Source organism: Corvus cornix, chromosome 4 (genome assembly GCF_000738735.6).
Source record: "Corvus cornix cornix isolate S_Up_H32 chromosome 4, ASM73873v5, whole genome shotgun sequence".
In the NCBI taxonomy this organism is placed as follows: domain Eukaryota; kingdom Metazoa; phylum Chordata; class Aves; order Passeriformes; family Corvidae; genus Corvus; species Corvus cornix.
The window spans coordinates 20,737,811-20,750,670 of NC_046334.1; the positions used below are offsets into that span (position 1 = coordinate 20,737,811).

Genomic DNA, 12,860 nt, shown 5'->3' on the forward strand with positions numbered 1-12,860 from the left:
GAGTATTAACAGCTTCTGAGAAGATCTGCAAAATCCAGCTTCTCCTTAAAGCTCATCACTAAGCTTATAATTTCTTTTTCCTATTTCTAGCCCTCATCTTTATACAATAAAACATTTACATTGGCAAGCATTTAGATTTTTAGTTAAAATTGCTAAAAGCCCAACTTCTCACAGTTGACACTGTAGAAAAAGAGAAAAGCCTAAATTTAATAAAAATCCTAAAACCTTGATGATAGTGCTACTTGTCTCCAGCTGGATGTTATGTTGTATGGAGAATGAGTCTGCATTAGAAAAGCAGCATTTGTTCACCAGAGTAGATTTTAAGTTCTCAGCCTTAAGAGTATTTAAATCTTTAAATTTAAAAGTTTTCCATTGTGAAAATATGCTAAATTGGTGAAATACATTATGTGAGTAAAATGAGGTATACATTCTCCTTGATTAGCCCACAGCTATTTGTAGTGGTTTAGCCTGTTTTATTCAGAAAATTTCCACCTGTTTAATGAAATTATTTTTCTTATCCAAGTTGAGGTTTTCTGTTGAAATATATATATATATACACATACATAGATATAAACATTTTCTTCTCAGATTCAAATGACAGTGTTATAAATGGCTTTTGGTCTTTGTCAGCTTGCCCCATCTCATACAGCTTGGATGCCTGCCACATCCTGCTCTCAGGGTAACACCAGCAGAGAGAATGAGTAGCTGTCTTTCCATTCAGATCTGAGAGTTATCGAACTGCTGTTAACATTGCAGCAGAAGCGGCCGTGGCATTTCATGGACTCCCCTGGAGGCAAGATCCAAAGCCTGTGTAATCTAAACATCCCTCACTTTAGCTTCTCACTGAGATTGAAGACTCTGTGTAATCCCTGGTATTTATTGCCTTCCAGATTCCACTCTGTAGGCATCAATAGTTTCTATTTCATCTAGTATTGCCAGCAAACTGTAAGCTGAGTTTACAGATATGTCATGTGAGAAATTTTTCAGCTTTTGACACAGATGACCACCCACAAACGAGCAAATGAGGCCAAAATGTCCAAGTCAGCTTCTCTTCAGCAGAGAGATAAGGTGAGACACCTTTGGGTGTGAAATTCATAGTCCATTTCTCAAATGAATTTCTGCAACAGTGAATTCCCATATGTTGAAGTAAAGCGTAATTCATATGACAGGCAAGTACTACTTGCCCTGAGTTACATTTATATAATAGTGCTCTATAAAATAAACCTCTAGGCAGGGGCAAATCCTTGGCATGCCTAACAGATAAGCTGGAAAGGAAGAAAAAAATGAACCCTTTCCCTTTCTCCCCAGTTTAGCTTCTTTGGTATGCATTGTCAGAAATGTGGCAGGGTTATGATTCAGTGCACACACTGCTAAGGTTATTGGGTTTGAGAGAGGAGGAAAGGAGTTTAATATGGTCAATTGGCATGCTCAGGCAGCCCTGCTCTGAGAGCATGGTGCTGGTTCTGCCTGATGCCACCAAACAGTCACGACTGCTTTCTTTGCTGGGCCACCTCTCCATGCTCTGCCTACTCTTACACTACATCTCAAGGGTAAATGCTACAAACAGTGACATTTTTTATTGCTGCCTAAGCACTGGAAATAAGTGTCACAGCCCACTGGTGCAACCAGCACCAGCAGATGCTTTCTTCCATGTCTTCCTACTTTTACAGTGATGTGATCTCTGGTGAAGTGCCATAGTGGCAGTAGCCATCCTGTCAAGGGTAGAGTCTGTCAGATGACTGAGAAGGCTTGAAAGCACTTTCCTGCTTTGAAGCCATAGCTTTTTACTACATCACTTCAGTCCGGGGAAGTTTGCTGTGAGCATTTCCACCGCAGACCCGTTGCACACTCAGGGTGTGCAATGCACTTCACCAGGCTCTCCCTATTGCCAAGTGCAGCCTCCTCGGGGAGTGCCCCAGCGGTGTCGCAGAGTTGGGGGATAATGCCCACAGCTGGGACTGTTGTACAGGAAGGGAGCTGTACTCTGTGCACTTCATAGATGAGTGAGGAATACAAGGCAGAAAGGAGAAGCAGCAATATGGGAGATTAGGAGCTAGCAACAGGAAAGAAAGGGTGTGCTCATCATTTTAAAAATGGCTGCTTAAATACTACCAGTGGTTATCATCACACAGTTATCATAGTAACCTGTTCTGTCACTCAGCTGCTCTCCCACGGGCCAAAATCAGTCCTATCCCACACTCCACATGTTGCTGAGCTGTGCAGTGGAGAAAAGGGATGAAGTGAAGCAGGTACCCAGCTGTGACAAGGTGCCATAACTTCGACTCAGGTCTCCAGGTCTGATTGTGAGTGTGAGACTTAGCTGCCTGTGAATTGGTAAATAAGAATTTCCATGAGGCAATTTGGACTCTTCTCGTTGCTAATGCTAATGTGAGCTAATGTGTAGCCAGTGATAAATCTGAATTTGATTTAAAAAAAAAAAAAATACAGAGGGAGCCTATTCATGTGCTAAAGATCCAGGGCAGGGAGAAAGGTGTCAAGACTATTTAATGTATGTTTTCTTATGCAGGCAGTGTTACTGCTGTTGTTATACCTCTCATCTCCTCTCTTTTGCATGGGGAATTCCCAGGTTTTGTACACTCTAAGTTAGTGGATAGTGAACCTGGGGAGATGCAGGGGATTTAATGTGTGTAAGTGTGGGATTCGATATCATTGCTCCTAATAAAACCAAAACGTGACAGGTTATTTGTTGCTGTCAGTCTGTGTTGTCAGCCAGCTCTGTGCCCCAAAGTGCAGCAGTTACCCAGAGTGAGTTTCATGCTCGAGCTTCTTTGCCTTTTTCACATCATCATCATAACTTCCTTAGTTGTCATTTCCAGTCTGCTTTCTCTGTTGCTCTTTTCTTAAGAGAAATGTCTGCTGTCAAAATTATGAAAATTATTTGAGGGAAGCTTGATTACGGGGGACATGAAAAGAACTCTGAGGTGTGTATTTGATTTGCACAAGCCATGGAAGCGAATACAAACAGGCTGAGCATGTGTTCCCCGAACTAAGGGCCCCAAATGCTTTCCTTTTCCTCTGTTTTCCATTCAGGCTCTGAACATGAGTACCCAGCCACACACTGTGACCAAGGAAGAGATCCCTGGCCATGTTCTTTACACCGTAGGAACGTGTGTGCTTATTATTGGCTCCATTGGCATCATAGGAAACCTCCTAGTTCTCTACGCATTTTACAGGTACAAAAATTCCTTTTGTGGTTAATCTGAGTGGCCTTGAGTTTCACCTGTGCCTGTGTGTGGATTTCTGCATTGCTTTCCTCTTGGATTAAATCTAATGGCAGCAACCGTGGGGGGAAAGAGGGGAGAAGGCCATACACCTGCAGACACGAGTCCATGTGCATCATTGACAACCTTAGTGCAAATTCTTCATGTTTTAAGGAATCAAATAAAATGAGAAAATAATACCTTGTTCTATAAACAATTTCCAATTGAAAGTTTAAAGTATGGTTTAATACTTCTAATGATAGAAACCACAGTCTTGCAGCTGCAGACTTCTTCACTTACCCTGTAGCAATTGCAGAAATACTTGACAAACACTGACACTCTTCCCAGAAGCCCAGATGTCCTGAAAGGACCAAGAAGGCAATATGCTACATGAAATGAGCTCATGCCAGCAGTGTATTTCCTGCTTCAGGCAGACCGTAGGATTTCCATCAGTTTGTGTGCTCTCTTGGCAGAGCAATAGACAGCCAAAGCTACTGCAGCCAGAGTATGCAAAAACCTCTTGGAAAAAAAAAGTATCTGCCCTCTGTCCCACACTGTGAGGCTGGTTTTCAAAACCCTCCTCATTCACTACTTGCTGTCATTATGCATAGTGATGCAGCGGGGCCTTACAGTGCTAGAGACCCAAGTGTTAGTTTCCTGTTCTTAAATGTTTAAGACAAATAAATTCGTTATTTTGAATAACTGGCTTCTAATATGATTTAGAGAAACTGAATTCCCTGTAACTGTAGGTACCTCCATGATTTTTTTTAAATGCAGCACAAGCTCTGCATCTGTCTTGAAATGTCTGTGGTTTAGCTGGTGTAATAAAAGCATTAAATTGCCAAAGTAGGAAAATCTGCACAGGCAGATGAGCACCTGGGAAGATGTGAAGTCTGTACTCTCTCTCACCCTGTTTTTCCAGGCAGTTATGAGACCCAAAAATTTGTTAGAATTGCTGCAGCCTGAGATGGCTTTCTCACTTTCTTTTTCAGTATTTGTTTATCAGCAGGAGGAAAGAAAATCATGTTAGCTGCAAATAGTGATATTGCAAGGCACATCAGAAAGGCCTTGTTGTTTTCCTTGGATAAGCTTTGCTTGCAGACTTCTGCTGCTTTCACGCTCCTTGTGGCATTTAATGTTGCCTGTTCATCTGCAACTGAGAGCTTTCATTCTCTTTTATGAGATGTATATAAGCAAAAGCACTTCTTCCAAATCTCTTTGTATGCTCTGCTTGTGCTGTAGCACTTTGCAAAGGGTCATTTAGTTAGTGGTGTGTCAACTACTTCAGGTCAACTTCAACAAAACACCTCAGGTCAGCAGTTTTTAAAGTATCACCAGAAGCAGATCCTTTGGCTCTGTAATTTTCTTCAGATCTTCCACATGTGCAATGCAAGACACAATCAATATTACAGCACTCCTAGGGAACTGCTCTTCTGAACAAATCTATGTTTATCAAGACAGCTGAAACTCTCCTTAGCTAGAAGAGGAAATAATCCATTTTATTGCTCCTGTTCTTTTCAATTATTTTGAAATGACTACAGCTGACTGACTGGTGATTAGCAATTGATTCACTGTGAGTAACCATTGATTCCAATCTGGACAGTATTTGTTTATGCTAGTAAACAAAGTTATAAAGTAACTTTCCACTTTGTCTTTTTAAAATTATGTATTTCTCCTGTTTTTAAGCAACAAGAAGCTGAGGACTCCCCAAAACTACTTTATAATGAATTTAGCTGTGAGTGACTTCCTGATGTCGGCTTCTCAGGCACCCATGTGCTTTGTCAACAGCTTGCACAGAGAATGGATACTTGGAGACATAGGTACTTTCCAACACTAATTCCTACCTCGCCAGCTTTACACTGCCTGCAGCCTGTTTTAGCCACAACAGCCTTGGCTTGTGCCACGGATAGAGCAGCACAAATCTCTGGAGTCACAGCCCCATCAGTGACATGTCACCTGTTTTGTATTACAGCTGTGATTCTTTTATCTTACATATTTTGGAAAGGAAGGAGTCAATATCCACATGTAATCACGTTACCCTTTAGCTTCTGAGGCAGATGTTATTGCTGAAAATGGGTAGAAAAGTTTTAGTAAGTTGTAAATAGTTTTTTCTGTATCATTTTGAGGGCTAGTTATTACTTTTATTTAAAATGTATGTTGATATCCATTCTTGCATGCTTCTAGGAATCTCCTATTTAATTAAGATATTTAAATAACAATAGTCATTTAAGGAGTCAGCAAATTTAAGCTTCTTTCTTTCCAACTACAAGAAAGAAAAAGTGATCCATGCTGAAATTATAGCTGAAATGTGGGTGGAGCAAGGACCTCAGAAGGCTCAATGCTCTGGTGCTTCTCATCGCATCATGGATTAAAGCTTGCACCCACTAGTGGCTGTACAATGGTGGAGCAAGCCCAGAGATCATGTACTGTTCAGCAGCACAGAAGGGACGCTTCTCTAGTTTGAAGATATGTTTAGTCTTGCTCATCCCCTTAGATAAAATCAGTGCAAATTATCATGCTGTCACAAATGAAGCATTTGATTTGGGTTGAGTGGGATTTGGTCCTTAGTTGCAGGGTGCTTGTAAAGACTTTAGAACTCTGCTTTAAGGTTGAATCTGGTGTTTTTGCTGCCTGTCATTCCTAGTGGGCCCTTGTTTATAACCACATGGGGCAATGCAAGATTTCAAAGAATGGATGATCTTTCCACACAGGTTTCCCCATTAAATTCAGTGTAACTTTACAAGTTTCCATCTGGTAGTGCAGTGCCTGAATGCCGAGGGGATTAAAAGGTCTGTTTCATGTAAAAAAAGTCAGTTCTTTTAAAATGTACTGCCATTAGATATAGGAGTTGGAGCTGTGTTTTACAGCTGGTCTCTTAGTCACCAAATTTAAACAACTTTACATTTTTAAACCACATAAACCAAAGTCATTTTTTGAGCCACCCATCTATCATTAACAGACAGATGTCTGCTGCAGCATGTTAAGATCAATATATTGGGCAACAGTCCAGGAAAATATAACTTTAATTAGATTGAATTTTCTTTGAGGCAGTTTTCCATTGACAAAAGGTTCCCAGCTGCAGCCTGCAGTGAAGTAGGACTTGTTTAAATACATGTATTTGTATTTTATTTATATTTGTGTTTTTCTAATAAAAATTTAATAACTATGAAAATGTGAGGCTAAGAAAATGCTTCTATTGAGAAAGAAGTCCTGAGCCAGGAAAAAAATTAGGAGATTTATTATGATGGGCTCTGAGAGCAAACATGCCTCTTTCTTTTCAGGAAAACCCCTGACACTGCCATTTTCTTCTTCAGGCTGTAACTTGTATGCTTTCTGCGGGGCTCTCTTCGGGATCACCTCGATGATGACTCTGCTGGCTATCTCTGTTGACCGCTACCTGGTGATCACCAAGCCCCTGCAGTCCATCCAGTGGACTTCCAAGAGACGCACCGTGCAGATCATCGCCGTCGTGTGGCTCTACTCACTGGGATGGAGCGTGGCTCCGCTCCTCGGCTGGAGTATGTTGGCTGCTCTCCCTCTCCTAGTATTTCCTATGTGCTCTGTTTAGTCTTGCTTGGAGTGTAAAAAAATGAGTTTTCTTATCAGTTCTTGGATGGGTGCCCAGCCACCACCTGATGGTTTGTTGTTGTAGCACCCATCTGCACCTAGGGCACTGCAGAAACCCTCTGCCCCCCACACTCAGGAGGGATTCAAGCAGATCAATCTGCAGATGGAGTATTAGGTGTGTACCTGAGAGTTCTGCAGTCAGGATCTCCTCTCCACGTGGGCACTCACTTCTCAGACTGCATATATAAGGTATAATTTGGCTGGCACAGCTCTTGAAGACCATGGATACAGGACAGGGTTTATTTTAAGGGCTTAGTGGTTGGATTAGCAACTGTGCTAAATTTGGGTGTATGTGTGAATAATGCATTCATGTACTCCATAGGTTCCTATGTGCCTGAGGGCTTGATGATATCCTGTACGTGGGACTATGTCACCTACTCCCCTGCAAACAGAAGTTACACCATGATTTTATGCTGCTGCGTGTTTTTTATTCCCCTGGTAATAATATTCCATTGCTATTTATCCATGTTCCTGGCCATAAGGCGTACTGGCAGGTAAGCAACGTAGCTGAAAGAAGTACGTATCCCTTTTCTTGTAGTAGAAGGTGTTCTCAATTTCTTCAGCTGCAGAAACATCTGAATCAAAAATTAGTCTGTATTGAAATTGGAATGTTAATGATCTGTAGTGGCAGATCATTAACAGTAGTAACAGGAGAAATATTTTTTGCCAATTTAAAACTGGAATGGATGTATGAATTTCAGAATAGAAAAAGAAGTCTCTGGAGGTTCTAATCTTATTCCTCTGTAGTAATGAATAGTACATCAGATAATCAGATTGAGCTATTTGTATTTCAGATTTGCACTACAAGAAACAAGATCCTTGTGTATTCCAGCAGTTTTCAGCCTCAAGGGATAATAAAAAACATGTAGCAATGGGGGAATCATCTGCTTTTGAGCAGTTCTGTAAACATAACAGTCCTCACATTTTTTGATGGTTTTATTTAAGGCAGGCATCCCAAAAACCATCTTGCTTCACTCAAGCATCACAACTACATGCACAATATCTGGCTATGCTTACTCAGACTTTTCCCCCAAAATTTTTTTGGTCTATGTTTGACAGGAAAAATCAGCAGGGTGTTAGATCTGTAGAGTGACATCATTCTATCAGTTATTTTTCTGCTAATGAGCACATGGCTTATCTTTGGTCTGATACAACACCAGCTGGTGCTGTGAGTGCTTCCTGCTGCTCAGCTGTATCATCCATTCTGATGGTTTTTCTCTACTCTGTCTGCAGGCACTTGTTGAAATCATTTGGCTTCATAAGGCTAAATTCCACTTTATAAGCACATTTATATATGCCTGAAATAAAGTTCTTTCTGAACTCTTATTTTTTGCCCTTTGCCTTGTTTTTTACTGTGCTTTGTGTAGTATACTTGATACCAAGTGAAGGAGTAAAGAATGCATCCTTAAAATAATGGTGTCTTGTACACCCATGAAGCACAGTGGACACAAGATTTTTCTATGCCTTTTGCAAGGCCAGGCTGGATGGAACTTTGAGCAACCTGGTCTAGTTGAAGGTGTCCCTGGTCATGGCAGGGGTGTTGGAATTAAATAATCTTTAAGGTTTCTTCCAGCCCAAGCCATTCTATGATTCCATGATTCTAGTCTATATTTACAGTGCACCAGCAGGGAGTTTGTTACCCTGCTGGCTGGTAATTAATGTCTTCAGCCTGAAATGTATCTCCATTTAACAACACTGATATGTAAAAACTGTTATTTTCTATATTAAAGTATAGAAAATACCTGACCATATAAAACTTTTTTAAATTAAATGCGGGGTGTTTGGTGTGAGAAGAGAATTTGATGTTTTGTGACAAAAATATTAGGACTGCCTGTTGTACCTCCCACTGAAAATACTCTTTAATAAATAAATCTGCAGTTAAGTAAAAATGTCCTTGCAAGTGTTTGGGACAAGTTCCTCAAAGCTGTCAGGGTACTCCAGCATGTGTTACCTCATGAATTAGAAGTTCTGCAAGCTGTTCCTCCCTTGAAAAGGAAAAGACATAAGACTTGATTTTTCCATCCAGCTGTGCCTTTGCTTGCTCCACCTCTAAGGGCAACAAAGCTCAAGAGATACCAATTTCTGTATCTTTGCAACCTGAAGCCCTCCTTTGTGCTAAGGATGAGGACACAATCCTGTAGTCCCAGGGGTTCTGGCTCAGTCTCACACGCAAACACAACACTTGCAACCATTTTATTACATTAATGCCTTCTAGAGTTTTTAAATATCAGAGGACAAAAGAAGAGTTAGAGCAGGGAAATATGAAATTGACTTCATTTTTCATATTGGTGAGAACATATTAGAGATGTTGCTTTTTCATTGCCCTGCTGAAATATCTGTATTTCTTTTCCCCTTCACAGAGATGTTCAAAAGCTGGGATCCTGCAGCCGGAAATCCTACCTCTCTCAGTCCATGAAGAATGAGTGGAAGCTGGCAAAAATTGCTTTTGTGGTCATCATTGTGTTTGTCTTGTCCTGGTCTCCTTATGCTTGTGTCACCTTGATTGCCTGGGCAGGGTAAGTGGAAAAGTAATCCAAACAGCAGGGGTTTTGTAAATAGGATTAGTACTGTCACCCACATGAGGCAGAGCTCCTTTTTGAATGGGTCTTAAATAATTATTACATTAGAGGTGATATTTCATTCTTCACTGGATCCTTGTGAATAAAGCCAGAAAAGGGATTATTTGTCTATGCATTTTAGAATGCATTATGACTTTTTAATTTTAATTTTTGGTACACAATGTTTTCTCTTCCACATGGTGCTTTTTTTGCATAAATTGGAGGAGTTACCTCTTTTATCTCCTAATACCTGTTGTCTTGAGAAGCTTCCTCCATACATTGTTGTCTCCTCCACCCATTCTCCGCTCCAAAGGGACCTGGTGTCTTGTCAATGCATGTTCTACTTTTCAAGGCCAGGTTGGATGGGGCTTTGAGCTAGCTCATCTAGTGAAAGATGTCCTTGCCCATGGCAGAGAGGTTGGGATAGATGATCTTTAAAGGTATCCTTCAACCCAAACCATTCTATGATACCATGATATTAACTGTGCTTATCCTGCACTGACATTGATCGCACCTGACTGTGGGAGGTTAAAGTCAAAAGGGAAATATTGGTTTTAAACCATTTCCAGTCCTCTCTTCCTTCTACCGTGTTTGGAACTGAGTCACTGACACACGTTATCGTGCAGCACAGATGCTGCTGCTGAAAGATTTTTAGCTTTGATTCTGTTTTCTTTTCTGTCACCATTCACTTTTCCCAGATGGCCACAATGGGGGTTCTTTTGTCGGGGTTTTGGGTTTTTTTTTTATCTATTGTAGAAACAGGGAAGGTGATTCTTTGTGTTCCTAGTCATCCTAAAATTACTTGCTGCATGTCTTTGATCTTCTCTAAATGAATGAAACCAAGTACATGCTGTCAAATTCAAGCCTTTCATCTGAGCAAAGAAATCACTTGAATGAGTCAACTTTTCAGGGGTATTTATTACAAAAAGATAACAGCATAAAACCAGTTAAAAGGAGTAATATGTTTTAGTAATATAGTATCCATGTAATCCATGGCATCGCTGTGTGAAATGTTTTTGCTTTGTTTTAGTCGAGGCAACAGCCTAACACCATATTCCAAATCTGTGCCAGCAGTTATTGCCAAAGCTTCTGCAATCTACAACCCCATCATATATGCAATAATTCACCCAAGATACAGGTATAGTAAATATATAGGTATGTGTATAACTGTACATGCAAATGTGGATCTTTAATCCTCTCCCTCAGAGCCCTGCTCTGCCCTGTGGAGCTGCACAACACTGTGACTGACAGGAGGAGGAGGTGATGCTCAGGGACATCTTCCATCATATCAGGGACAGCCACTACAGACCACTCTCCAGATAAAAGGTCCCAACCAGCGAGGCTCAAAAAATCACATCATCACCAATTTAAGGAGCTGTATATGCATGTGTTCAAGGTTTGGTTTTCTGAAGCATTTTTTTCACCAAAAATTTTGAAACACTGGCAGCGAAAGATACTTTATTATATAAAGGGGATATACTTGTAACAGAACTCCTATTCAGCATACCTGTAGGATTGTTTTCAAGTCTTTCAAAGTGTAGCTACCACAAAGTGATGCTGTATCGGAAGTTCTGAGAAAACACAGGTAGATGTGAGAAATGTATAAATACCACTAGATGGCAGGGTTAGTCGTTGGTAGGAGGCTTGTTCCACCCAATTACTGGAAAAGCTGGTAAGTTCCGTTGCCTGGCAACTAGGACCTGGGAGCTGGAAACTGTGTTCCTCGGTTTGGATGTCTGATGCATGGCACTATGGTTGTAAGAAAAGTGAAGGTTTCTCAGAATGCTGGTCAAAATACACCCAAAAAGCGTGAAAACATAGAATCATAGAATGGTTTAGTTGGGAGGGGACCTTAAGTATCATCTAATTCCTGTTGGAACCCTGGGAACCCCCTGCCATGGGCAGGGACACCTTCCACAAGACCAGGTTGCTCAAAACCCCATCCAACCCGGCCTTGATCACTTCCAGGGATGGGATATCCACAGCTTTTTGGGCAACTTCTTCAGTGCCTCACCAGCATCACAGTAAATTTCTTCCTATTATCTAATCTAAACCTTCCCTTTTTAAAGCTATTCCCCCTTGTCCTATCCCTACATGCCCTTGTGAAAAGTACTTCTTCAGCTTTCCTGTAGCTGTTATTCAGGTACTGGAATGTGCTGTAAGATCTACCCAGAGCCTTCCCTTCTCCTGGCTGAACAGCCCAACTCTCTCAGCCTGTCTGCAGAGGAGAGGTGCTCCAGCCCTTTGGTTATCTTCATGACCTCCTCTGGACTTGGTGCTACAGGTCCATGTCCTTCCTGTGCTGGGACCCCAGGCTGGCTGCAGCACTGCAGGTGGGGTCTCACCAGAGCAGAGCAGAGGGGCAGAATCCCCTCTCTCCCCTGCTGTCCAAACTGCTTTGGATGCAGGACATGATTGGCTTTCTGGGCTGTGAATGCCCATTGCTGGGTCATGTCCAGCCTCTCACCCACCAGTACCCCTGAGTCTTTCTCCTCAGGGCTGCTCTCCATCCATTCTCTGCCCAGCCTGTGTTTGTGTTTTGGATTGCCCTGACCCATTTGCAGCACCTTGCACTTGGCCTTGTTGAACTTCCTGAGGTTCCTGTGGGCCCACCTCTCCAGCCTGCCCAGGTCCCTCTGGACACCATCCCTTCCCTCCAGCGTGTCAACCACACCACACAGGTTGGTGTCATCAGCAAGCTTGCTGAGGGTGCTCCCCACCCCACTGTCCATCACCAACAGTGATGTTAAACAGGGCTGGTCCCAAAACCAGCCCCTGAGGTCACCAATTGTCACTGGGCTCCACCTGGACACTGAGCCATTGACCACAACTCTTTGAGTTTGAGTGTGACCACCCAGCTGATTCCTTATCCGCCATGTGGTTCATCTGTCACATCCATGCTTCTCCATTTTAGAGATGTATTTTGTCTGAAAATGTCTGCTATCGTAACTCACACCTTTTCACATCGTCCAAAAACCATCTGAGTCTTTTGAAGTCTGCAGAGCATTTTAGAGTAGGAGAATGCCCAGTTTCTGATGGGTTGCAGAAGTTCAATGGGAAGTTTTCACAGCTGGCTGATGTGTTTAGGACCCATAATTTGTTTCTGAACCGAAGTTATGGTGCTCAGTTTATTATTTTTCCAAGGAACAGGTTGCTCAGAGAAGCTGTGGATGCTTCCCTGGAAGTGTTCAAGGCCAGGCTGGATACGGCTTTGAGCAATCTGGTCTAATGGAAGGTGTCCCTGCCCCTGGCATCAGGCTTGGAGCTAGATGGTCTTTAAGATTCCTTCAAGGTCCCTTCCAAACCACACCATCCTACGGCTCTGTGACAGAGAAGTGCTCCAGTTAGTCTTTTTCCTATCAGCATTGGCTTTTTAAGGCTGTTAGGAAAAGGGCTGGAGTCCACAACAAGATTTCAGACTTTATCTTAATAAGTATCTTGTTTTATCTTGTTT

The 12,860-nt window shown here is 41.9% G+C and overlaps 1 protein-coding gene across 9 annotated transcripts in view; it reads left to right on the plus strand.

Moving 5' to 3' along the window:
• The window catches only part of LOC104697198 (melanopsin-like), a 73,389-nt gene that overhangs the window by 48,234 nt on the left and 12,295 nt on the right, over positions 1-12,860 (plus strand). For 8 of the 9 annotated variants that reach the window (XR_005601686.1, XR_005601687.1, XM_039550487.1 and 5 more), the window contains 6 exons: positions 3,052-3,194; positions 4,908-5,041; positions 6,536-6,739; positions 7,171-7,342; positions 9,209-9,364; positions 10,437-10,544. Coding sequence is in view for 7 of the 9 variants with exons in the window: in XM_039550487.1 (XP_039406421.1) it covers positions 3,052-3,194; positions 4,908-5,041; positions 6,536-6,739; positions 7,171-7,342; positions 9,209-9,364; positions 10,437-10,544 (917 nt within the window). In the remaining 2 variants the exon portion in view is untranslated. The remainder of the gene's footprint in view (positions 1-3,051; positions 3,195-4,907; positions 5,042-6,535; positions 6,740-7,170; positions 7,343-9,208; positions 9,365-10,436; positions 10,545-12,860) is intronic. The other variant, XM_039550489.1, reaches the window with a different exon arrangement.